The sequence below is a fragment of the Nerophis ophidion genome, linkage group LG05 (genome assembly GCF_033978795.1).
Source record: "Nerophis ophidion isolate RoL-2023_Sa linkage group LG05, RoL_Noph_v1.0, whole genome shotgun sequence".
Lineage (NCBI taxonomy): Eukaryota > Metazoa > Chordata > Actinopteri > Syngnathiformes > Syngnathidae > Nerophis > Nerophis ophidion.
Window position 1 is genome coordinate 23,951,836 of NC_084615.1, and position 21,391 is coordinate 23,973,226.

General features: G+C 39.6%; 1 protein-coding gene across 2 annotated transcripts in view; it reads left to right on the forward strand.

The window, feature by feature from the left end:
* Positions 1–283: 283 nt before the first annotated feature.
* Positions 284–21,391, forward strand: part of bach2b (BTB and CNC homology 1, basic leucine zipper transcription factor 2b) — a 171,302-nt gene continuing 150,194 nt past the window's right edge. The window contains exon 1 of one of the 2 annotated variants that reach the window (XM_061900346.1): positions 284–548. In XM_061900346.1, the coding sequence (XP_061756330.1) occupies positions 516–548 (33 nt within the window). In that variant the 5' untranslated portion in view covers positions 284–515. The remainder of the gene's footprint in view (positions 549–21,391) is intronic. The other variant, XM_061900344.1, reaches the window with a different exon arrangement.

The window sequence follows — 21,391 nt, forward strand, 5'->3', positions numbered from 1 at the left end:
ATTGTGATAATGTTCCCCTTTATGTTTCATTTTGCATAATAAGCTGCAATCAATTATATTATACAATATATAGATTTAATACAACACAAAATATTTTAGGAGTGTTATCTGTTTCAGAAGACGTTTGTAAGGCAAAAAAAAAAAAAAATGCCTCGTGTCATCTTTTGCTGCCGCTGTGTGTACTCAAGGGGCGGGGCCTCCGTCCCTAGCGCGTAACGTAGTAACGTAAATAGCAACGTAGTCGGAGCTATTCTCAGCGTCGAGCTGCGCACATTGATGCGGGGACTCCCATGCTGGCGGACCGCAGCGACGCGGGCCATGTTGTGAATGAGCGGACGGGATGACGTCAGCGGACGACTGTCAACAATGTGGGCGTGCCCGTAGAGTGTAACGCCACACAGCAGCACGGCGTGCACAACAGCGGACTGCACAATCACGGCCGTGTCGTGGAACCCAGACTTCATAATCGCCAGGACAAGTATCGGGCGGTGGGGATACAATGTGAGAAAACTTATATGCCGGATCGAGCAAGAAAGCAGCGAAAAAAGGTGAGCGCTTTCCTTCCCCTTGCACTCGATCCTCCGTGTCGCTCGTTTGTCGCCGAGCTGCAAACTATTCACGCTATTGACGTGTAATACGCGTCCGTGTCCACGCGTGTCGTGTGGCTGTTGCTAGCTTGGCGGCGGTGCGAATGTTGAAGGGGTTAAACGTGTCGCGGGGTGTGAACGCGGTTTGAGCAGTGAAACCACATCCTGTTACGTTTTCACGCTGCACTCACCATCCGAAACATGGTTGACTCCAGGACGCCTTCTTCTCATAACACCGCCATTAACGCAACTATTAGCATCACCGCAGTTACACTATTATCATCACTCGTCCCCAATGGGGGTTTATTAATGCATATTAAATACATTTGAGTCATGTAAATTAAGTCGTGAATACATTTTTTTTAATTACATGTATCCATGGTAACATATTCATCATATGCTCATATTACTTTTATAAAACATTATTCATCTTTTTAAACTGTGTAAAAAATAAACAAAAACAAGTCAAATAATTCCTGGTAACAATGTATTTTTTTTGTACATACAAAGTCATCAATTTATTTTATTTTTATATGTAGAAAATTATTTAACATATTAACTAAATTGACCATACTGTGTGAAGTGAATTATATTTATATAGCGCTTTTTCTCTAGTGACTCAAAGCGCTTTACATAGTGAAACCCAATTTCTAATTTTTACATTTAAACCAGTGTGGGTGGCACTGGGTAAAGTGTCTTGCCCAAGGACACAACGGCAGTGACTAGGATGGCGGAAGTGGGGATCGAACCTGCAACCCTCAAGTTGCTGGCACTGCCGCTCTAGCAACCGAGCTATACCGTGTGAATGTTGTCTGTCTATCTGTGTTGGCCCTGCGATGAGGTGGCGACTTGTCCAAGGTGTACCCCGCCTTCCGCCCAATTGTAGCTGAGATAGGCGCCAGCGCCCCCCGCGGCCCCAATAGGGAATAAGCGGTAGAAATGGATGGACGTAACCATTGTAACATTCATCATATGCTCATATTACTTTTATAAAACATTATTCATCTTTTTAAACCGTGTAAAAAATAAACAAAAACAAGTCAAATAATTCTTGGTAACAATGTATTTTTTTTGTACATACAAAGTCATCAATTCATTTAATTTATATATGTAGAAAATTATTTAACATTAATTAGAAACACTAAATTGGCCCTAGTGTGTGAAGTGAATTATATTTATATAGCGCTTTTCTCTAGTGACTCAAAGCCCTTTACATAGTGAAACCCAATATCTAACTTTTACATTTAAACCAGTGTGGGTGGCACTGGGAGCAGGTGGGTAAAGTGTCTTGCCCAAGGACACAATGGCAGTGACTAGGATGGCGGAAGCGGGGGTCGAACCTGCAACCCTCAAGTTGCTGGCACGGCCGCTCTAGCAACTGAGCTATACCGTTTGAATGTTGTCTGTCTATCTGTGTTGACCCTGTGATAAGATGGCGACTTGTCCAGAGTGTTGATGCCTTCCGCCCGAAACGCAGCTGAGATAAGCTCCAGTGACCCCGGAAGGGACAAGCGGTAGAAAATGGATGGATAGATAGATGGATGTTTTTATAGTGCATTCATATTGTTTATGTTAATAAATATGTATTTTAGCCAAACATGGGCTTCACGGTGGAGGAGGGGTCCACAATACAAAAGTCCTGAGTAGTCAGGGTTCAATCCCGGGCTCAGGATCTTTCTGTGTGGAGTTTGCATGTTATCCCCGTGAATGCGTGGGTTCTCTCTGGGTACACCGGCTTCTTCCCACTTCCAAAGACATGCACCTGGGGATAGGTTGATTGGCAACACTAAAACTGGCCCTAGTGTGTGAATGTGAGTGTGAATGTTGTCTGTCTATCTGTGTTAACCTTGTGATGAGGTGGCGACTTGTCCAGGGTGTACTCTGCCTTCTGCCCGAAACGCAGCTGAGATAGGTTCCAGCGACCTCCCCACGACCCCGAAAGGGACAAGCGGTAGAAAAATGAATGGATGGATGTTTGTATAGTGCAGTGGTTCTCAAATGGGGGTACACGTACCCCTGGGGGTACTTGAAGGTATGCCAAGGGGTACGTGAGATTTTTTTTTAAATATTCTAAAAATAGCAACAATTCAAAAATCCTTTATAAATATATTTATTGAATAATATTTCAACAAAATATGAATGTAAGTTCATAAACTGTGAAAAGAAATGCAACAATGCAAGATTCAGTGTTGACAGCTAGATTTTTTGTGGACATGTTCCATAAATATTGATGTTAAAGATGTATTTGTTTGTGAAGAAATGTTAAGTTGATGAATCCAGATGGATCTCTATTACAATCCCCAAAGAGGGCACTTTAAGTTGATGATTAATTCTATGTGTAGAAATCTTTATTTATAATTTAATCACTTGTTTATTTTTCAACAAGGTTTTAGTTATTTTATATCTTTTTTCCAAATAGTCCAAGAAAGACCACTACAAATGAGTAATATTTTGCACTGTTATACAATTTAATAAATCAGAAACTGATGACATAGTGCTGTATTTTACTTCTTTATCTCTTTTTTTCAACCAAAAATGCTTTGCTCTGATTAGGGGATACTTGAATTAAAAAAATGTTCACAGGGGGTACATCACTGAAAAAAGGTTGAGAACCACCGGTATAGTGCATTCATAATGTGTATATTATTAAAAATGTATTATAGCAGAACACATCGTTTATTTTATTCTATTTAAATGCACTAATTATCTATATTTTTTAAATACTATATACATGTATATGATGTACACACACTTAAGACTTCGACAAACTTTATTGATCCTCAAAGGGAATTGTTCCATGCAGTAGCTCAGTTACACAGGATGGAAATGATCATGCATGTATAAAGTAGACTGAACATGTATTTTAGTAGCAATATAAAATATAACATATATGTAATATTTGCATGTTATATATACAGTATATAATATATACTGACACCTTGTGGTTAGAGTGTCCGCCCTGAGATCGGTAGGTCGTGAATTAAAAAAACATTGTTCTTTTTATCTTTGGTATGAACATTATTATGTAAACTTAAAAGTTTTTTGGGTTTTTTTGTTCTTTGTTGTTGTTTTTTTTTGTAATACATTTTATTATTTGATCATGTTGTACTGCATTGTAATCTTTTGTTGTGTGATTGTGAGATGTTTTTGCCTGAACCCCAGGAAGAATAGTCTCCAATGCGGTGTAGACTAATGAGGATCCCTAATAAATTAAACCCTGGGCCGAGTCATACCAGACTATAAAATGGGACCCATTACCTCCTTGTTTGGCATTCAGCACCACGGTTTGAAATTGGGGGGGGTTAAATCACCCCAAAAAATATTCCCGAGCACGGCCACCGCTGCTGTTCACCCCTCCCCTCACCACACCTCATGTGTGTGTGACTATCAGTGGTACTTTAACTATTATGTTAGATCCACTATGGACTGGACTTTCACAATTATTATGCTACACCCAGTCGACGTCCATTGCACCAGTCTCCCCTAGAGGGGGGTGGGGGGTCCTCTCCAAGGTTTTTCAGTGTCATCCCTCTGGGTTGAGTTTTTCCTTGCCCTGATGTGGGATCTGAACCGAGGATGTCATTGTGGCTTGTGAGACGCTTGTGATTTAGGGCTGTATAAATAAACATTGATTGATTGAGTGATTCATGTATTATATTATTATATTAGTGTGTGAATGTAGTCTGTCTATCTGTGTTGGCCCTGTGATGAGGTGGCGTCTTGTCCAGGGTGTACACCGCCTTCCCCCCGAATGCAGCTGAAATAGGCTCCAGCAACCCTCGCGACCCCGAACTGGACAAGCGGTAGAAAATGGATGGATGATTGATATATTTTATGTTATTATACTAGTGTGTGAATGTGAGTGTGAATGTAGTCTGTCTATCTGTGTTGGCCCTGTGATGAGGTGGCGACTTGTCCAGAGTGCACCCCGCCTTCCGCCCGAATGCAGCCACTCCGAAAGGGACACGCGGTAGAAAGTGGATGGATATTATGATATATTGTCGTATAATATATACAATATATAACAAATACCAATTACCATGTAATATATAAACATATATGCGATGAGGTGACGACTTGTCCAGGGTGTACAGTGCCTTCCACCCGATTGTAGCTGAGATAGGCACCAGCGCCCTTCGCGACCCCTAAGGGAATACGCGGTAGAAAATGTATGGATGGATATATATACAGTGGGGCAAAAAAGTATTTAGTCAGCCACAAGTTCTCCCACTTAAAATGATGACAGAGGTCTGTAATTTTCATCATAGGTACACTTCAACTGTGAGAGACAGAAAAAAAATTCAGGAACTCAAATTGTAGGAATTTTAAAGAATTTATTTGTAAATGATGGTGGAAAATAAGTATTTGGTCAACCATTCAAAGCTCTCATTGATGGAAGGAGTTTTTGGCTCAAAATCTCACTATACATGGCCCCATTCATTCTTTCCTTAACATGGATCAATCGTCCTGTCCCCTTAGCAGAAAAACAGCCCCAAAGCATGATGTTTCCACCCCCATGCTTCACAGTAGGTATAGTGTTCTTGGGATGCAACTCAGTATTCTTCTTCCTCCAAACACGACGAGTTGAGTTTATACCAAAATGGATACATGGACGATACAGCAGAGGATTGGGAGAATGTCATGTGGTCAGATGAAACCAAAATAGAACTTTTTGGTATTTTATTTGGTACTTAAATACTTTTTTGCCCCACTGTATATACTGTATATATATATTATCGTGTCGTGGCGACTTGTCCAGGGTGTATAGGCCTTCTGCCCGAATGCAGCTGAGATAGGTTCCAGCAACCGTAAAAGGGACAAGAGGTAGACAATGGATGGATGGATGTTTTTATGTATATGATACATATATTTCTTAACATTTTTTAATATTTATAATTTGTATATTTGTAATACAAATATTTATATGTGCTAAATAACTGTTTTTATGTTTAAACTGTTTAATATATATAAATACATGTTCTGGCTTTAGTGCTTCCAATTATATTCTTTAAACTCTGAACTTTTCTACCTTTTTTTTTTTTTACTATGAAGGCTCTATCTTGTGTTGCGTTTGTGTTATTGTATTTGACTTCTCATGCAAGATGAGTCCGTGCTGTTTTTCTTCAGCTATTTCTGACACAGCAAACATCGCTCGCCTCCGTTGGTGCAGTGAGGCAGCATTTACTTTGTCTTTGTGTGTCAATGCTGATGCAGCATCAGCCTCCATCTTCCACCTTCCCCCTCACCTCTTCACATAGCCTCGGCTTTTTTTCCCCCTCGCATTCTAAAAATATGCCGATGTCAAGTGTGTGTCGGGCTTAAAAGTCATATCCTCGACGAAAACACGCGAACGTCGTTCGTGTTGCGCGACGGAAGGAGCCTATTGTTCCTTACAGTAGCCCACGCAGCGTGTTTCCCATGCATGTCCTCCATTTTCTTCCGCATGTGTTGAAAAGCATAAATCCTTTAATGACTCCGATGCCACTTTTTCAATTCGATGGCACCGAATTAATGCGATAACTGCCAAGTTATTGCATCACACTTACTGGTCTCACGACGTCGTCGACGCGGCTTCACGACTCACTTCTGCTTATATTAACATCTTATAATTTGGACTTGTGTTGTTAGAAAGCCCGCCATGTCTGCCTGCTTAGTCTTTGTTTGACTTAAATGTCTTCCGGCGAGTGTTAAGATTTCCTAGTTTAAATGGACGCTCCATGAACGCACCACAGTGTGGAAGGGTGAAGTTTATGAATAATGTAGTTAAGTTTAACTTTCTCCCAGACACAGAGAGATGGTAGTTTTTTTTTTTTACCTTTTATTTTATTTTTCGGTTGTCATGTGGGGATAGGTTGATTGGCAACACTAAATTGTCCCTAGTGTGTGAATGTAAGTGTGAATGTTGTCTGTCTATCTGTGTTGGCCCTGCGATGAGGTGGCGACTTGTCCAGGGTGTACCCCGCCTTCCGCCCGATTGTAGCTGAGATAGGCGCCAGCGCCCCCCGCGACCCCAAAAAGGAAATAAGCGGTAGGAAATGGATGGATGGTTGTCATGTTGGTAAAAAAAAAAACAAATTTATCCAAACAAGACAAGCAGCTGCAGTAGTAGTACTTGAACGCAACACACACCAACCCCTCGTAACAGCTTCTCTTTATTTATCATTGTATGTATTTTTAATGTTTGCCCACAAGTGGCACTCATACTGATTCAATTAATTTGTATCTTTGTTATAAATTATTATATATATATATATATATATATATATATATATATATATATATATATATATATATATATATATATATATATATATATTATCCATCCATCTATCCTTTTTTTCATTTTATTTTTTAATCCTGTCCAATTTCTCAGGCAAATCATATAGTTCAGGGGTCGGCAACCTTTACCACTCAAAGAGCCATTTTGACCGGTTTCACAAAATAAAGAAGACAATGGGAGCCGCAACCATTTTGACGAATATCTGCTGATGGCCACGCAGATAACAATAATACGGGCGTGCTCTGAAGCCACTGCCTTTGACGCCTTCTACAATATGTGCAAACAGCTTGCCAGCCCAGTACCATGTTGTATGTGGCTTCCGCAGATGCACTTACACAACTGCAAGGCATACTTGTTCCACAGCCATACAGGTTACACTGAAGGTTGTGATATAAACAACTTTAACACTTTTACTAATATGCGCCACACTGTGAACCCATACCAAACAAGAATGACAAACACATTTCGGGAGAATATCCCCACTGTAACACATTATAAACGCAACATAACAATTACCCAGAATCCCCTGCATCCATGACTCTTTCAGGCTATATTATACACCCCGCTAGCCCCAAGGCATGGGGGGAAATTGTGGGGACAAGAGGGGGATTAAACGGAGAGACAAAAATAACAACAGCAAACACAATAATAACAACAACAACAATAGAGCAACAATGTGATGGCTCCTCTACAGTTACACTTTGGGTGTACACATGCGCAGTGTGCGTGTGGGTTGGGCGGGATTTGACTGATAAACGATAGACGTGCACACATTCACAACGCAGCGTAGCTGTCTGTATTGCAATTGCTCCTCTACAGTTACATTTCAAAGGTTCCTAATAGAGATGGGGGTGTAACAGTGCACAACAATTTCGGTTCGGTACGTACCTCGGTTCAGAGGTCACAGTTCGGTTCATTTTCGGCACAGTAAGAAAACAACAAAATATAAATATTTTGGTTATTTATTGACCAAATGTGCAAAATCTTCCACCAAAAGTATTTTTCTTAGTGGAATATTTGGATAGGTCAATAATTCATAATAACATTGATTTTGATTCAATATTATGTTTTGAGCAATGACAGTTTGAAAGAAAAAAAAAACAGCTTTGTTTTATTAGTCAACGTTGCAACTTTCTCTAAAATACATTTAGCCTTTAAGCTTTTCTATTTCACTTTTGTTTATGTTTTTTTTATTTTAATAGTACCTTTAGAATGTGCCGTGGGCCTTTAAAACATTAGCTGTGGGCGGCAAATGGCTTCCGGGCCACACTTTTGACACCCCTGCTATAGATAATAAAAAATGAAATCTGATAAATTTATGGGTAAAAAGCAGAGCCTGGCGACACATGCGCTTTTATCATAACTCTCTCGCCCTCTCTGTCTCTGCCCCGCCCTCACGAATGCTGCTGCGTGCAGAATTTGTTTTGTTTTTAACCCCTTCTTAACTCTGAACGTACATTGAAAATACACACAACCCTAACTTCAAATGCCGGACATTTGAGGCATTTAAAGGCCCACTGAAATGAGATTTTCTTATTTAAACGGGGATAGCAGGTCCATTCTATGTGTCATACTTGATCATTTCGCGATATTGCCATATTTTTGCTGAAAAGATTTAGTAGAGAACATCCACGATAAAGTTCGCAACTTTTGATGCTGATAAAAAAGCCTTGTCTTTACCGGAAGTTGCAGACGATGACATCACAAGGGTGAGGGCTTCTCACGTCCTCACATTGTTTATAATGGGAGCCACCAGCAGCAAGAGCTATTCGGACCGAGAAAACAACAATTTCCCCATTAATTTGAGCAAGGATGAAAGATTCGTGGATGATGATATTGATAGCGAAGGACTAGAAAAAAAAAAAAGGCGATTGCATTGGGACGGATTCAGATGTTTTTAGACATATTTACTAGGATAATTCTGGGAAATCCCTTATCTTTCTATCGAGTTGCTAGTGTTTTAGTGAGATTAAATAGTACCTGATAGTCGGAGGCAGTGTTAATTTTGACGGCAAAATTTGATTTAGTTTTAGTCATAGTCTTTTGACTAAAATGTAATTTAGTTTTAGTCATAATTTAGTTATTTAAATTGTTTTAGTTTTAGTCTAGTTTTAGTTGACGAAATATCATAAGATTATAGTCGACGAAAACTACAGTAGATTTAGTCGACTAAAGGGTAATATGTAAACTTTCCCTTCAATTTCTGAAAGTCGAAGCAAAACAGCGGAAAAATCACCGATACAAGTCGTATTTTGATGAAAATCACGTCTCAAATTTAGTATTTCACGAGTATGCCGTGTAATAAACGGGATAACGTCGAGTGAGTTGTATGTTGTGGAAAATGCTTACCTGTGTGTGGATTTCGGGGTGATTCGACTGTAAATGTCGCTTCGAGTTTGTTGTGTTTTTCCCCGTAATCCTCGCGCTGCATTTCTTACACTGTATCTTGTTATCTTTGACATCAAATATAAAATTTCCCCATATGTCCTCTCTCCTCTTCCTCCCCAGCGTTGACATGTTGTCTTCTGCAGCGCATTCCCGGGTCAGTGTCAAACGCAAACTACGTTTACGTAACTTCCTTACCACGTCGCTCTAATTGGTTCTCTTCCCAATTCCTCCCGCCTCTTCCTAACGAAATGACTTCCGATTGGATCTCGTCTCTGGCAGACATTTTCGTCTCGTTTTTATTCGTTGACGAATATGTCAATACACCTCGTCATCGTCTTAGTCCACGTAAATTATTTTTTATTTAGTTATTGTCTCGTTTTAGTCAGAAAAAAAAGGTAGTTGACGATAAGTATGACGAAAATTAGCCGCAAATAGTGCTGCGCTAATATTTCCTGACAGTCCGTGACGTCACGCGCACGCGTCATCATTCCGCGGAGTTTTCAACAAGAAACTCAGCGGGAAATTTAAAATTGAAACTTAGTAAACTAAACCGTCCGTATTGGCATGTGTTGCAATATTAATATTTCATCATTGATTTACCTACTCAGTGGCCTAGTGGTTAGAGCATGGGTGTCAAACTCTGGCCCGCCGTGTAATTTAATTTGGCCCTTGAGGCAATATCAATTTAGCATTAGAGCTGGCCCGCCGGTGTTATACAGCGTCGGTGCCGCTGTAACATTGCATTCACCGCTAATACGCATACTTGTCAACCCTCCTAATTTTCCCGGTAGACTCCCGAAGTTCAGTGCCCCTCCCGAAAATCTCCCGGGCAACCATTCTCACGAATTTCTACTGATTTCCACCTGGACAACTATTTTGGGGGTGTGCATTCAAGGCAGTGCCTTTAGCGTTCTCTACAACCTGTCGTCACGTCCGCTTTTCCTCCATATTAACAGCGTGTCACATAATATTTGTGGCTTTTACACGCATGCACAAGTAAATGCACAGCATACTTGGTCAACAGCCATACAGGTCACACTGAGGGTGGCCCTATAAACAACTTTAGCACTGTTACAAAAATGCGCCACACTGTGAACCCACACCAAACAAGAATGACAAACACATTTTGGGTGAACATCCGCACCGTAACACAACAGAACAAATACCCAGAACCCCCTTGCCGCACTAACTCTTCCGGGAAACTTCCAGCAAACTGACCAATAATTATTGTTTTATTCATGCATTTTCTATTGCTACTTCAAGGCTTGAATGTTTGGTTCATTCATTATTGTTATTTTATTTTCAAATTTATCATTAGCCTGTGGAAAAAATTTGATATTTACCTCAGAAGATTGCAAATAGAAAAAAAGGCATACCATTTTTATTTAAATTTTATTTGATATGCCATTGATATTTTCTTAATTATTATTATTATTATCATTTGAAACTGGATTTTGCATGTCACTATGAAGTTATATAAGCCTTGCTTGTTCAATATTTAATGCAAAACTTGTTTGGGTCCCTATTAAAAGGTTAATTTGTTCAACCTTGGCCCGCGGCTTTGTTCCGTTTAAAATTTTGGCCCACTCTTTATTGGAGTTTGACACCCCTGGGTTAGAGTGTCCGCCCTGAGATCGGTAGGTCGTGAGTTCAAATCCCGGCCGAGTCATACGAAAGACTATAAAAATGGGACCCATTGCCTTCCTGCTTGACACTCAGCATTAAGGGTTGGAATTGGGGGTTAAATCACCATAAATGATTCCCGGGCGCGACACCGCTGCTGCCCACTGCTCCCCTCACCTCCCAGGGGGTGATCAAGGGTGATGGGTCAAATGCAGAGCATAATTTCGCCACATCTAGTATGTGTGTGACAATCATTGGTACTTTAACTTTAACTTTAAACTATCAGACTGCGTGGTCGGTAGTAGTGGGTTTCAGTAGGCCTTTAGGAAACTCCACCCGGACAGCCCCGCAAAAGAGGACATATCCGTTGAAAAAAGGAGGTATGGTCAGTCTATTGTAGCCCAGTCGCTGCTAGCATGCCGTGTGTTGTGCCTCGGTGTGCATTGTTTACACAACGTGCGGTACGCTACTTAGTATTTCCGTGTAGAAACTCGTTCGGTACACCTCCAAACCGAACCGAAACGGTTCAATGCAAATACACGTACCGTCACACCCCTAAATAGAGAGCAAAATGAAGATCCATCCATCCATTTTCTACCGCTTATTCCCTTTTGGGGTCGCGGGGGGCGCTGGCGCCTATCTCAGCTACAATCGGGCGGAAGGCGGTGTACACCCTGGACAAGTCGCGATGTGTCATTTAATAACTGTGATCCCCACTCCAGAGTAAAGACGAAGCTGTAAACGTGACCATGCCCCGACTACAATGGAAATGTATAAAGGATTGATGAGAAAACACTCCAAATAGTAGAATGTCAAATAAGATGCAGACAGAATATTTTTTTCTGTAAAAGTGTAAGAAACAATGTAACACATTTTGGACCATTGTGGAGTTTTTTGAACAACGTTGTCACTGTCTTCAACTCCCTCGTGTTCCCACAACTGGATTCTCCTTTTTTGTTGTTGTTGCAAGTTGAAAATGTAGTGTGTGTTTTTCCCTAAATCAAAGTTGTGTTTTGAACAGAATGGTGATGATCGTTTATTTGCATTTTTTGTTTTGTCTCTGCGTTTGCAAACGGCTTGCACGAGTAATGTTAGTGCAGGAAAAGAACACGTTGTCATCTGCGCTGCATGTCAGCACAAAGGTATGTGCGACTGGACTGCTGCCAGTTGCGCAAAGCACAGCAGGAAGAAGATTCTGCGTGTCACCCTGAAAACTGCACGATCTGTAGGTTTTTTTTCCTTCATAGTGCAGGAGTCATTTAAGGACACTTTTGTGGTCTTTTTACATTATCGGTCATTTCTGTTTCTACATGATTACATCTATGATTTATCCTCTGATCTCTGTCCTCTGGAGTCTTTCTTGCTTTCTACAAAACCTGTTTCCATATGAGTTGGGAAATTGTGTTGGATGTAAATATAAACGGAATACAATGATTTGCAAATAATTTTAAACTCATATTCAGTTGAATATGCGACCAAGACAACTTAGAAACGTTTTTTTTTGTGCAAATAATCATTAACTTTAGAATTTGATGCCAGCAACACGTGACAAAGAAGTCGGGAAAGGTGGCAATAAATACTGATAAAGTTGAGGAATGCTCATCTAACACTTATATGGAACATCCCACAGGTGTGCAGGCTAATTGGGAACAGGTGGGTACCATGATTGTGTATAAAAGCAGCTTCCATGAAATGCTAAGTAATTCACAAACAAGGATGGGGCGAGGGTCACCACTTTGTAAGCAAATTGTCAAACAGTTTAAGAACAACATTTCTCAACGAGCTATTGCAAGGAATTTAGGGATTTTACCATCTATGGTACGTAAAATCATCAAAAAGTTCAGAGAATCTGGAGAAATCACTGCACGTAAGCGATGATATTACGGACCTTTCATCCCTCAGGCGGTACTGCATCAAAAACCGACATCAGTGTGTAAAGGATATCACCACATGGGTTTAGTAACACTTCATAAAACCACTGTCAGTAACTACAGTTGGTCGCTACATCTGTAAGTGCAAGTTAAAACTCTACTATGCAAAGCCAAACCCATTTATCAACAATATCCTGATACGCCGCCGGCTTGGCTGGGCCCGAGCTCACCTAAGATGGACTGATGCAAAGTGGAAAGGTGTTCTGTGGTCTGACGAGTCCCCATTTCAAATTATATTTCGAAACTGTTGACGTGGTGTCCTCCAGAACAAAGAGGAAAATAACCATCCGGATTGTTATAGGCGCAAAGTTCAAAAGCCAGCATCTGTGAAGGTATGGGGGTGTATCAGTGCCCAAGGCATGGGTAACTTACACATCTGTGAAGGCACCATTAATGCTGAAAGGTCCATACAGGTTTTGGAGCAACATATGTTGTCATCCAAGCAACGTTATCATGGACACCCCTGTTTATTTTAGCAAGACAGCGTGGCTCAGTAAAAAAAAAATGCGGGTACTTTCCTGGCCCGCCTGCAGTCCAGACCTGTCTCCCATTGAAAATGTGTGGCACATTATGAAGCGTAAAATACGACAGCGGAGACCCCGGACTGTTGAACGACTGAAGCTCTACATAAAACAAGAATGGGAAAGAATTCCACTTTCAAAGCTTCAACAATTAGTTTCCACAGTTCCCAAACGTTTATTGAGTGTTGTTAAAAGAAAAGGTGATGTAACACAGTGGTGAACATGCCCTTTCCCAACTACTTTGGCACGTGTTGCAGCCATGAAATTTGAAGTTAGTTATTATTTGCAAAAAAAAATTAAGTTTATGAGTTTGAACATCAAATATCTTGTCTTTGTGGTGCATTCAACTGAATATGGGTTGAAAAGGATTTGCAAATCATTGTATTCCGTTTATATTTACATTTAACACAATTTCCCAACTCATATGGAAACGGGGTTTGTATGATGAACAGTTGTCAAGTGTAACTGTCGAGCAGTTCTTCTCAAATAGTGGGGGTGGGGGGAGCTGTGCACAACAAAATGTGCTCATTGTCGCCATTAATCCGGACTTCCTAATTTTGATGAAAAAAAAGATTGACATAAATTGTTTTATTCATTTTTGTTTGGAAGGTTAAAGTGAACTAAAGCAAACTTTAACCTGCTACCCAAGATTATACAACAATTGTTCTATAAAAAAAGAGGAGAAATACAGAACATTTTAATTTAAAACATTCGTATGCATGTACAACACTTATGACTTTCAGTATATCTGTGTGTGGAATTAAATTATGGAATGGATTAAGCAAAGCAATTTAACAATGTACTAATATGATCCATTTCAAGAAACACTTCAAACTTAAAGTGTTTACAAAGTACAAAGAAGAAGAACCATGATAAACATTCTGAATGTATTTCATCCATTCATTCATTCTCAAAATAATCTTACTTATCTCATCATATTAAATATAACTTACTTCACCAATTATTATTTATTTATTTTTATTGCGATTAATTATGGAGTATATTGTGAATAAATTGAGAATAGGAAGTGAAAAAAAGTTTTAGCAACTCCTACGTAAAAGAAAAGGGGTAGGATTAAATAAGATCTGTTTCTTCCTACTCTTTTTCGAACATGTTGAAAAGAGAAACTGGAAATTGTGATGTATCATGTTGTATGCCTGCATGTTCGAAATTAACTCAACTCAACTCAAAAATGAGTGAGTGTAGAGTTTGATCAGTTCTGTACTTTGGCGTTACAGTTGTTTAAATAGAGAAATACGAAATAGCTAATAGAGTCCCGAAAGAAGTGGCCCAGAAAGGTAGTAAAGTCAGGAAAAAAGTGAATAGTGTTGAAGGAAATTGCTCGTAAAAATATCATTTTCATCATCTTGTAGAATACAATCAGACCGCTTGTGTATGCAGTGATCACTTTGTAAAATGTTTATATGAACATTTGATTTGTTTGAGATACTTTCTGTAATGCAATCAAGTGATAGCAGAACCAAATATAGATAAAAGTAAATTCAAAAGCTTAAAGGGTCTTATATATTGTGCTGATCAATCTGAATGTATTATTTATTATTGAGTTTATTTAATTGTATTTTTCAGTATCAAATGGTTCATGTCAGTAAAAAAAACGTTGATCGTTTAGTAATAAAAAAAACAAAACAAAAATTTTAAGGTCAATTGATGCACTTTAAATCTTTTCTGTTAGACTAAAATCAATATTAATGAAGTTATTCTTCATTGGAAGTTGATCTATATTTCTTTTTAACTGTCTTTAATGTTAATAAGGATACAATGTTATGCAGAGGTGTACGTATAACACCAATAAATAGACCAATAACGGTGTACGTATAACACCAATAAATAGACCAATAAACCATATATATATATATATATATATATATATATATATATATATATATATATATATATATATACAGTGGGGCAAAAAAGTATTTAGTCAGCCACCGATTGTGCAAGTTCTCCCACTTAAAATGCTGACAGAGGTCTGTAATTTTCATCATAGGTACACTTCAACTGTGAGAGACAGAATGTGAAAAAAAATCCAGGAATTCACATTGTAGGAATTTTAAAGAATCCGTGTTAAGAAAAGAATAAATGGGGCCATGTATCGTGAGATTTTGAGCCAAAACCTCCTTCTATCAATGAGCGCTTTGAATGGTTGACCAAATACTTATTTTCCACCATAATTTACAAATAAATTATTTAAAATTCCTACAATGTGAATTCCTGGATTTTTTTTTCACATTCTGTCTCTCACAGTTGAAGTGTACCTATGATGAAAATTACAGACCTCTGTCATCATTTTAAGTGGGAGAACTTGCACAATCGGTGGCCCCACTGGATATATATATATATATATATATATATATATATATATATATATATATATATATATATATATATATATATATATATATATATATATATATATATATATATATATATATATGGGTTGGCAAGTATGACTGGGAGACGCAACTGCTCTGTACTTCTCCCTACGTCCATGTACCGCTCCGTACAGCGGCGTTTTGAAAAGTCATACATTTTACTTTTTGAAACCGACACCGATAATTTCCGATAATGCATTTTAGAGCATTTATCGGTCAATAATATTGGCAGTCTAATCGGCATATATTTTGCACATTAATGAAGACATTGCCGCAAAATTAGTTGCATGCCGTCCTTAGCTCACTTAACAGACGCCATCCAATTTGTACGTTTAGTACACCACCTTTGCACATGCTGTCAAGTTTGCATGTTTTAGTACATGCAAACCTTTAGTAAATCCGGCCCAAAGTGTCTTGTATTCATAACATGTTCACACTTTTCCCCTGTGAGCCTCGAACTTATTTGTAAACAAGCGAAGACTTTACAGTCGGCTAAGCTGCCCCTCTCCCTAAGGCGAAACGCCGCTCATTCACCATTGTTCTCCCGCCATCGCACTGCTGCACATTATTTTTTCTTTGACACCTTTCGGCAAAAATGTGCACAGCACTGAAGTCAGATTGCTTTAGTCCAGCTTTCACCAGAGTTAGTATTTGTCTGCATGTTCTCGGCTTCAACCGCGGCAACTCGCCAAGATTATTCCTTCAAACACGCCACTGTGGCGTGTTTCTTGTTGAGTTACCTGAAGGGGAATGATCGAGTAAATCATCCTGTTTATGGCGTCTGCAGTCCCGAGCTGCTCCTACCACCTCAAGCACATTCACCTCTTGAACTGAAGGTTAATACTCTTTAGTAGCTTATCCTGTCTCCTTCCATGAATTAGACAAAACGTGTTTGGCAAATAGAATAATGTGCATCTGGTTTGTAGTAGCGGTGACAATTGGGAAGGAATGTCAAAGCTTCAGCAGGCAGTTTAGACGAGTTTTGCAAAGTGTGCGTTTGCCATGTAAATGACAATGTTGTCAAGTATAACGAGACGTTTGTGTTGGATTAGCGGCGCACTAGTATTCTAATGTTGGCAAAGAACTGAGGAATTGCTCAGGTCTGTTTGAACTTGCAGTGGGAAAAGGCTGCTGTTTGTCTTGCTGTGTGTAAAGCAGACACAGTAATGTGCTTTTCTCGCTTGCAGCCAACAGAGGAGTGGTTCTGCAGACTCAAATGACCTCATCGCCATTCACAAACAATCCTCTTTGCCGTCAAACACTAACTTGGGTGTCTCTGCACAGTATGTTTAAAAAAACATTTTTAAAAGAAATGTCTGGGTACGTGTTGTCCAGATACCAATAGTTTGGTACCGGTACCGACACCAAAATGTATTTCCATACTTTTTGATACTTTTTTAAATAAAGGGGACCACAAAAAATTGCATTATTTGCTTTATTTTAACAAAAAATCTTACAGAACATTAAACATACAGTATGTTTCTTATTGCAATTTTGTCCTTAAATAAAATAGTGAACATATAAGACAACTTTTTGTTTTTAGTAGTAAGTAAGCAAACAAATGCTCCTAATTAGTCTGCTGACGTTTGCAGTAACACCTGTAATTTTCCATTCTATTATTTTGTCAACATTATAAAGGACAAGCTGTAAACATTGATTATTAATCTACAAACCCCGTTTCCATATGAGTTGGGAAATTTTGTTAGATGTAAATATAAATGGAATACAATGATTTGCAAATCATTTTCAACCCATATTCAGTTGAATATGCTACAAAGACAACATATTTGATGTTCAAACTGATAAACATTTTTTTTGTTGCAAATAATCATTAACTTTAGAATTTGATGCCAGCAACAAATGACAAAGAAGTTGGGAATGGCGGCAATAAATACTGATATAGTTGAGGAATGCTCATCAAACACTTATTTGGAACATCCCACAGGTGTGCAGGCTAATTGGGATCAGGTGGGTGCCATGATTGGGTATAAAAACTGCTACCCAAAAAATGCTCAGTCTTTCACAAGAAAGGATGGGGCGAGGTACACCCTTTTGTCCACAACTGCGTGAGCAAATAGTCAATAAGTTTAAGAACAACGTTTCTCAAAGTGCAATTGCAAGAAATTTGGGATTTCAACATCTACGGTCCATAATATCAGCAAAAGGTCCAGAAAATCTGGAGAAATCACTCCACGTAAGCGGCATGGTCGGAAACCAACATTTAATGACCGTGACCTTCGATCCCTTCGGCACTGGATCAAAAACCGACAACAATCTCTAAAGGATATCACCACATGGGCTCAGGAACACTTCAGAAAACCACTGTCACTAAATACAGTTGGTCGCTACATCTGTAAGTGCAAGTTAAAGCTCTACTATGCAAAGTGAAAGCCATTTATGAACAACATCCAGAAACGCCTACGGCTTCTCTTGGCCCGAGATCATCTAAGATGGACTGATGCAAAGTGGGAAAGTGTTCTGTGGTCTGACGAGTCTACATTTCAAATTGTTGGGAAGCGAGCCATCCAGACTGTTATCAACGTAAAGTTCAAAAGCCAGTATCTGTGATGGTATGGGTGTGCATTAGTGCCTAAGGCATGGGTAACTTACACATCTGTGAAGGCACCGTTAATGCTGAAAGGTACATACAGGTTTTGGAGCAGCATATGCTGCCATCAAAGCGTCGTCTTTTTCATGGACGCCCCTGCTTATTTCAGCAAGACAATGCCAATGTCAGGCTTTCCCCTGACAGTTTGTCAATGTTTTAGTTTTTTCCTCTGCATTTGTCTGTTTCCTCTGTGTTTAGTATCTCCTGTCTTTAGTTCCTGTCTAGTGCTCTTATTTTGTCAGCTTCCTGTCTTGTTCCCTGAGTGCTGTGTTCCTCCTCAGCTGCGGCTGATTGGCACCTGGCCACACATGTTGCCAATCAGCCTGCTCCTATTTGTACCTGCTTTGTCTTGTGTCAGTTGCTGGATCATTGTATTGTCATTCGGACTTGTACTGTCATTTGTATTGTCGTTGCCACATATCACTCTTGTCGTGCTACCTGTCGTGTCGTTTTGTTACAGCTACTACCTGTCATGCTACATTTTGTCCTGGTCGTCGTAGCGGTAAGCTGTTTCTGTTAGCATTAGTTATTTCCAGTTTTTCTGTTTGCTATCCACTAGCTTCCATGCTAAAGTTCCTTTTTGTTTTTTAGCTTCCAGTGCTAGCTCCCTTAGTTTGTTATTCCGCCCACGTGCATGCTTTTTGTTTGTTCTTGTTTAGTTTTAATCAAATCATGTTTTCATTTTCTATGCCTGCCTCCGTCTCTGCATCTTGGGGTTCATCGACAACAAATACATCTGACAGCCAAGCCACATTCAGCACGTGTTACAACAGCGTGGCTTTGTAAAAAAAGAGTGCGGATATTTTCCCAGTCTGGGTGTATTTTCTTTGAGTACAGTAACTACATTAAAAATATGTATGATTTCATTTGTAATACCTGAAGAAACATTGCAATAGTAAGCATAGCACATGCTGCACTTTTTGATGAATTGGCAGGATCAACAAATTTGAAGTAAAACTGCAACTACTGCATATAACTGTTGGTGCAAAAGGCATCAGATGGAAACATGCTGCGTCATTTGTGACACTCATGTTCTGTTACACTGCAATGCTTCCAATTCCAATAGGTTCACTGTTTTTTTAGTCGTCAAATTAAAACATTGAGTGTACTATTTACTGCTTTGAGAAGCACTAAGTTGAAAATGATGATCAAACTAATAGCAAGCTGCCGTTGGGCTGAAGCTGAACTGATGTTTCTATTTTAAACAATCAGTGGAGCAAGAGTGAGGTCATAGTTTTGTTGGAAGGGGGGTAGTGAAGGCGCTGGGAGGTTCCTTTTTGCTGAAATCCTGCTGGATGTTGTCCATCTGTGTTCTCAGAATTCTTCAAATAGATTCATTCACACATGACGCCTTTGCATGAGGGTTTGTGAATGACAATGAGCACTTGGAGCGTCGCTATACCGAGAAAATGCAATGTTCTCAAAAGTTGGACTTATCAAAGCCGTGAAAAAGAAGTCATGATCATTTAGTAGTTTTTGTTTGCTTTGTAAACTTGGATTCAATTTTGATAAGGTGCAACCCATAATCTGTGTAAAGTATTACTTCCTTTTAGGGCTGGGCGATATGGCCTTTTTTTAATATCTCGATATTATTAGTCCATGTCACGGTACACCAGGGGTTTCAAACTCAAATACAGTGTGGGCCAAAATTTAAAACTGAACAAAGCCTCGGGCCAAGGTTGAACAAATTAACCTTTTAGGTGGTAGCGTGTATTGTAGTGTCTCGGAAGAGTTAGTGCTGCAAGGGGTACTGGGTATTTGTTCTGTTGTGTTACGGTACAGATGTTCTCCCGAAATGTGTTTATCATTCTTGTTTGGTGTGGATTCACATTGTGCCACATATTTGTAACAGTGTTAAAGTTGTTTATACGGCCACCCTCAAGTGTCACCTGTATGGCTGTTGACCAAGTATGCGTTGCATTCACTTATGAGTGTGTATAAGCCGCTTACATTATGAAGCTGTTTGTATGGAGGATAAGCGGACGTGACGACAGGTTTTAGAGAACGTTAAAGGCAGTGCTTTGAAGGCATGGCCCCCAATATTGTTGTCCGGGTGGAAATCGGGAGATATTCGGAAGAATGGTTGCCCAGGGAGATTTTCGAGTGGGGCACTGAACTTCGGAAGTCTCCTGGGAAAATCGGGAGGGTTGGTAAGTATGAATATTAGCGGTGAATGCGGTGTTACAGCGGCACAGCCACTGTATAATACCGGCGGGCCAGCTCTAATGTTAATTTGATATTGCCTCAAGGGCCAAAGGAAATTACATGGCAGGCCAAATTTGGCCCCCGGGCCAGAGTTTGACACCCATGCGGTACACGATATATATCTCAATATTTTGCCTTAGCCTTGAATGAACACTTGATGCACATAATCACAGCAGTATGATGATTCTATGTGTCTACATCAGGGGTGTCAAACTCAATTTAGCTCAGGGGCCGCATGGAGGAAAATCCATTCCCAAGTGGACCGGAATGGTAAAATCCTGGCATGATAACGTCAAAATAAAGACAACTCCAGGTTGTTTAGTTTGTTTTACTTTGGCCAAAAATAGAACAAGCACATTGTGAAAACGTAGAAATCACAAATAATCCACTGGAAAAAAAAACTTAAATTTTGTGGAAAATTCTGAGGAAATTGGTGCAGTTTCAACAACACGATGAGTTTAGACGTGGTCTCAGTTTATCTACAAAACACCTCCTTTTTTCATGTCCACGTATCAATCCAGAGTTAACTCAACAAACCGTGAGAATGGGAGGTAAAACTATTCAAAAGGGTTACGTTTTCTCACTATATTTTCATACCGTAGTTGGCGCCTGTCGTGGCAGTAATCCTAGAACCCGTTGGTAGAACACCTTATTTCACCGATTTGGTCCATGTGGCGCCTCTAATGGCTCTGATATTCCGAAGCGTTTTGGGTGTATAGAAAATAATTGTATCTCCATCCATCCATCATCTTCCACTTATCCGAGGTCGGGTCGCGGGGGAAACAGCCTAAGCAGGGAAACCCAGACTTCCCTCTCCCCAGCCACTTCATCTAGCTCTTCCCGGGGGATCCC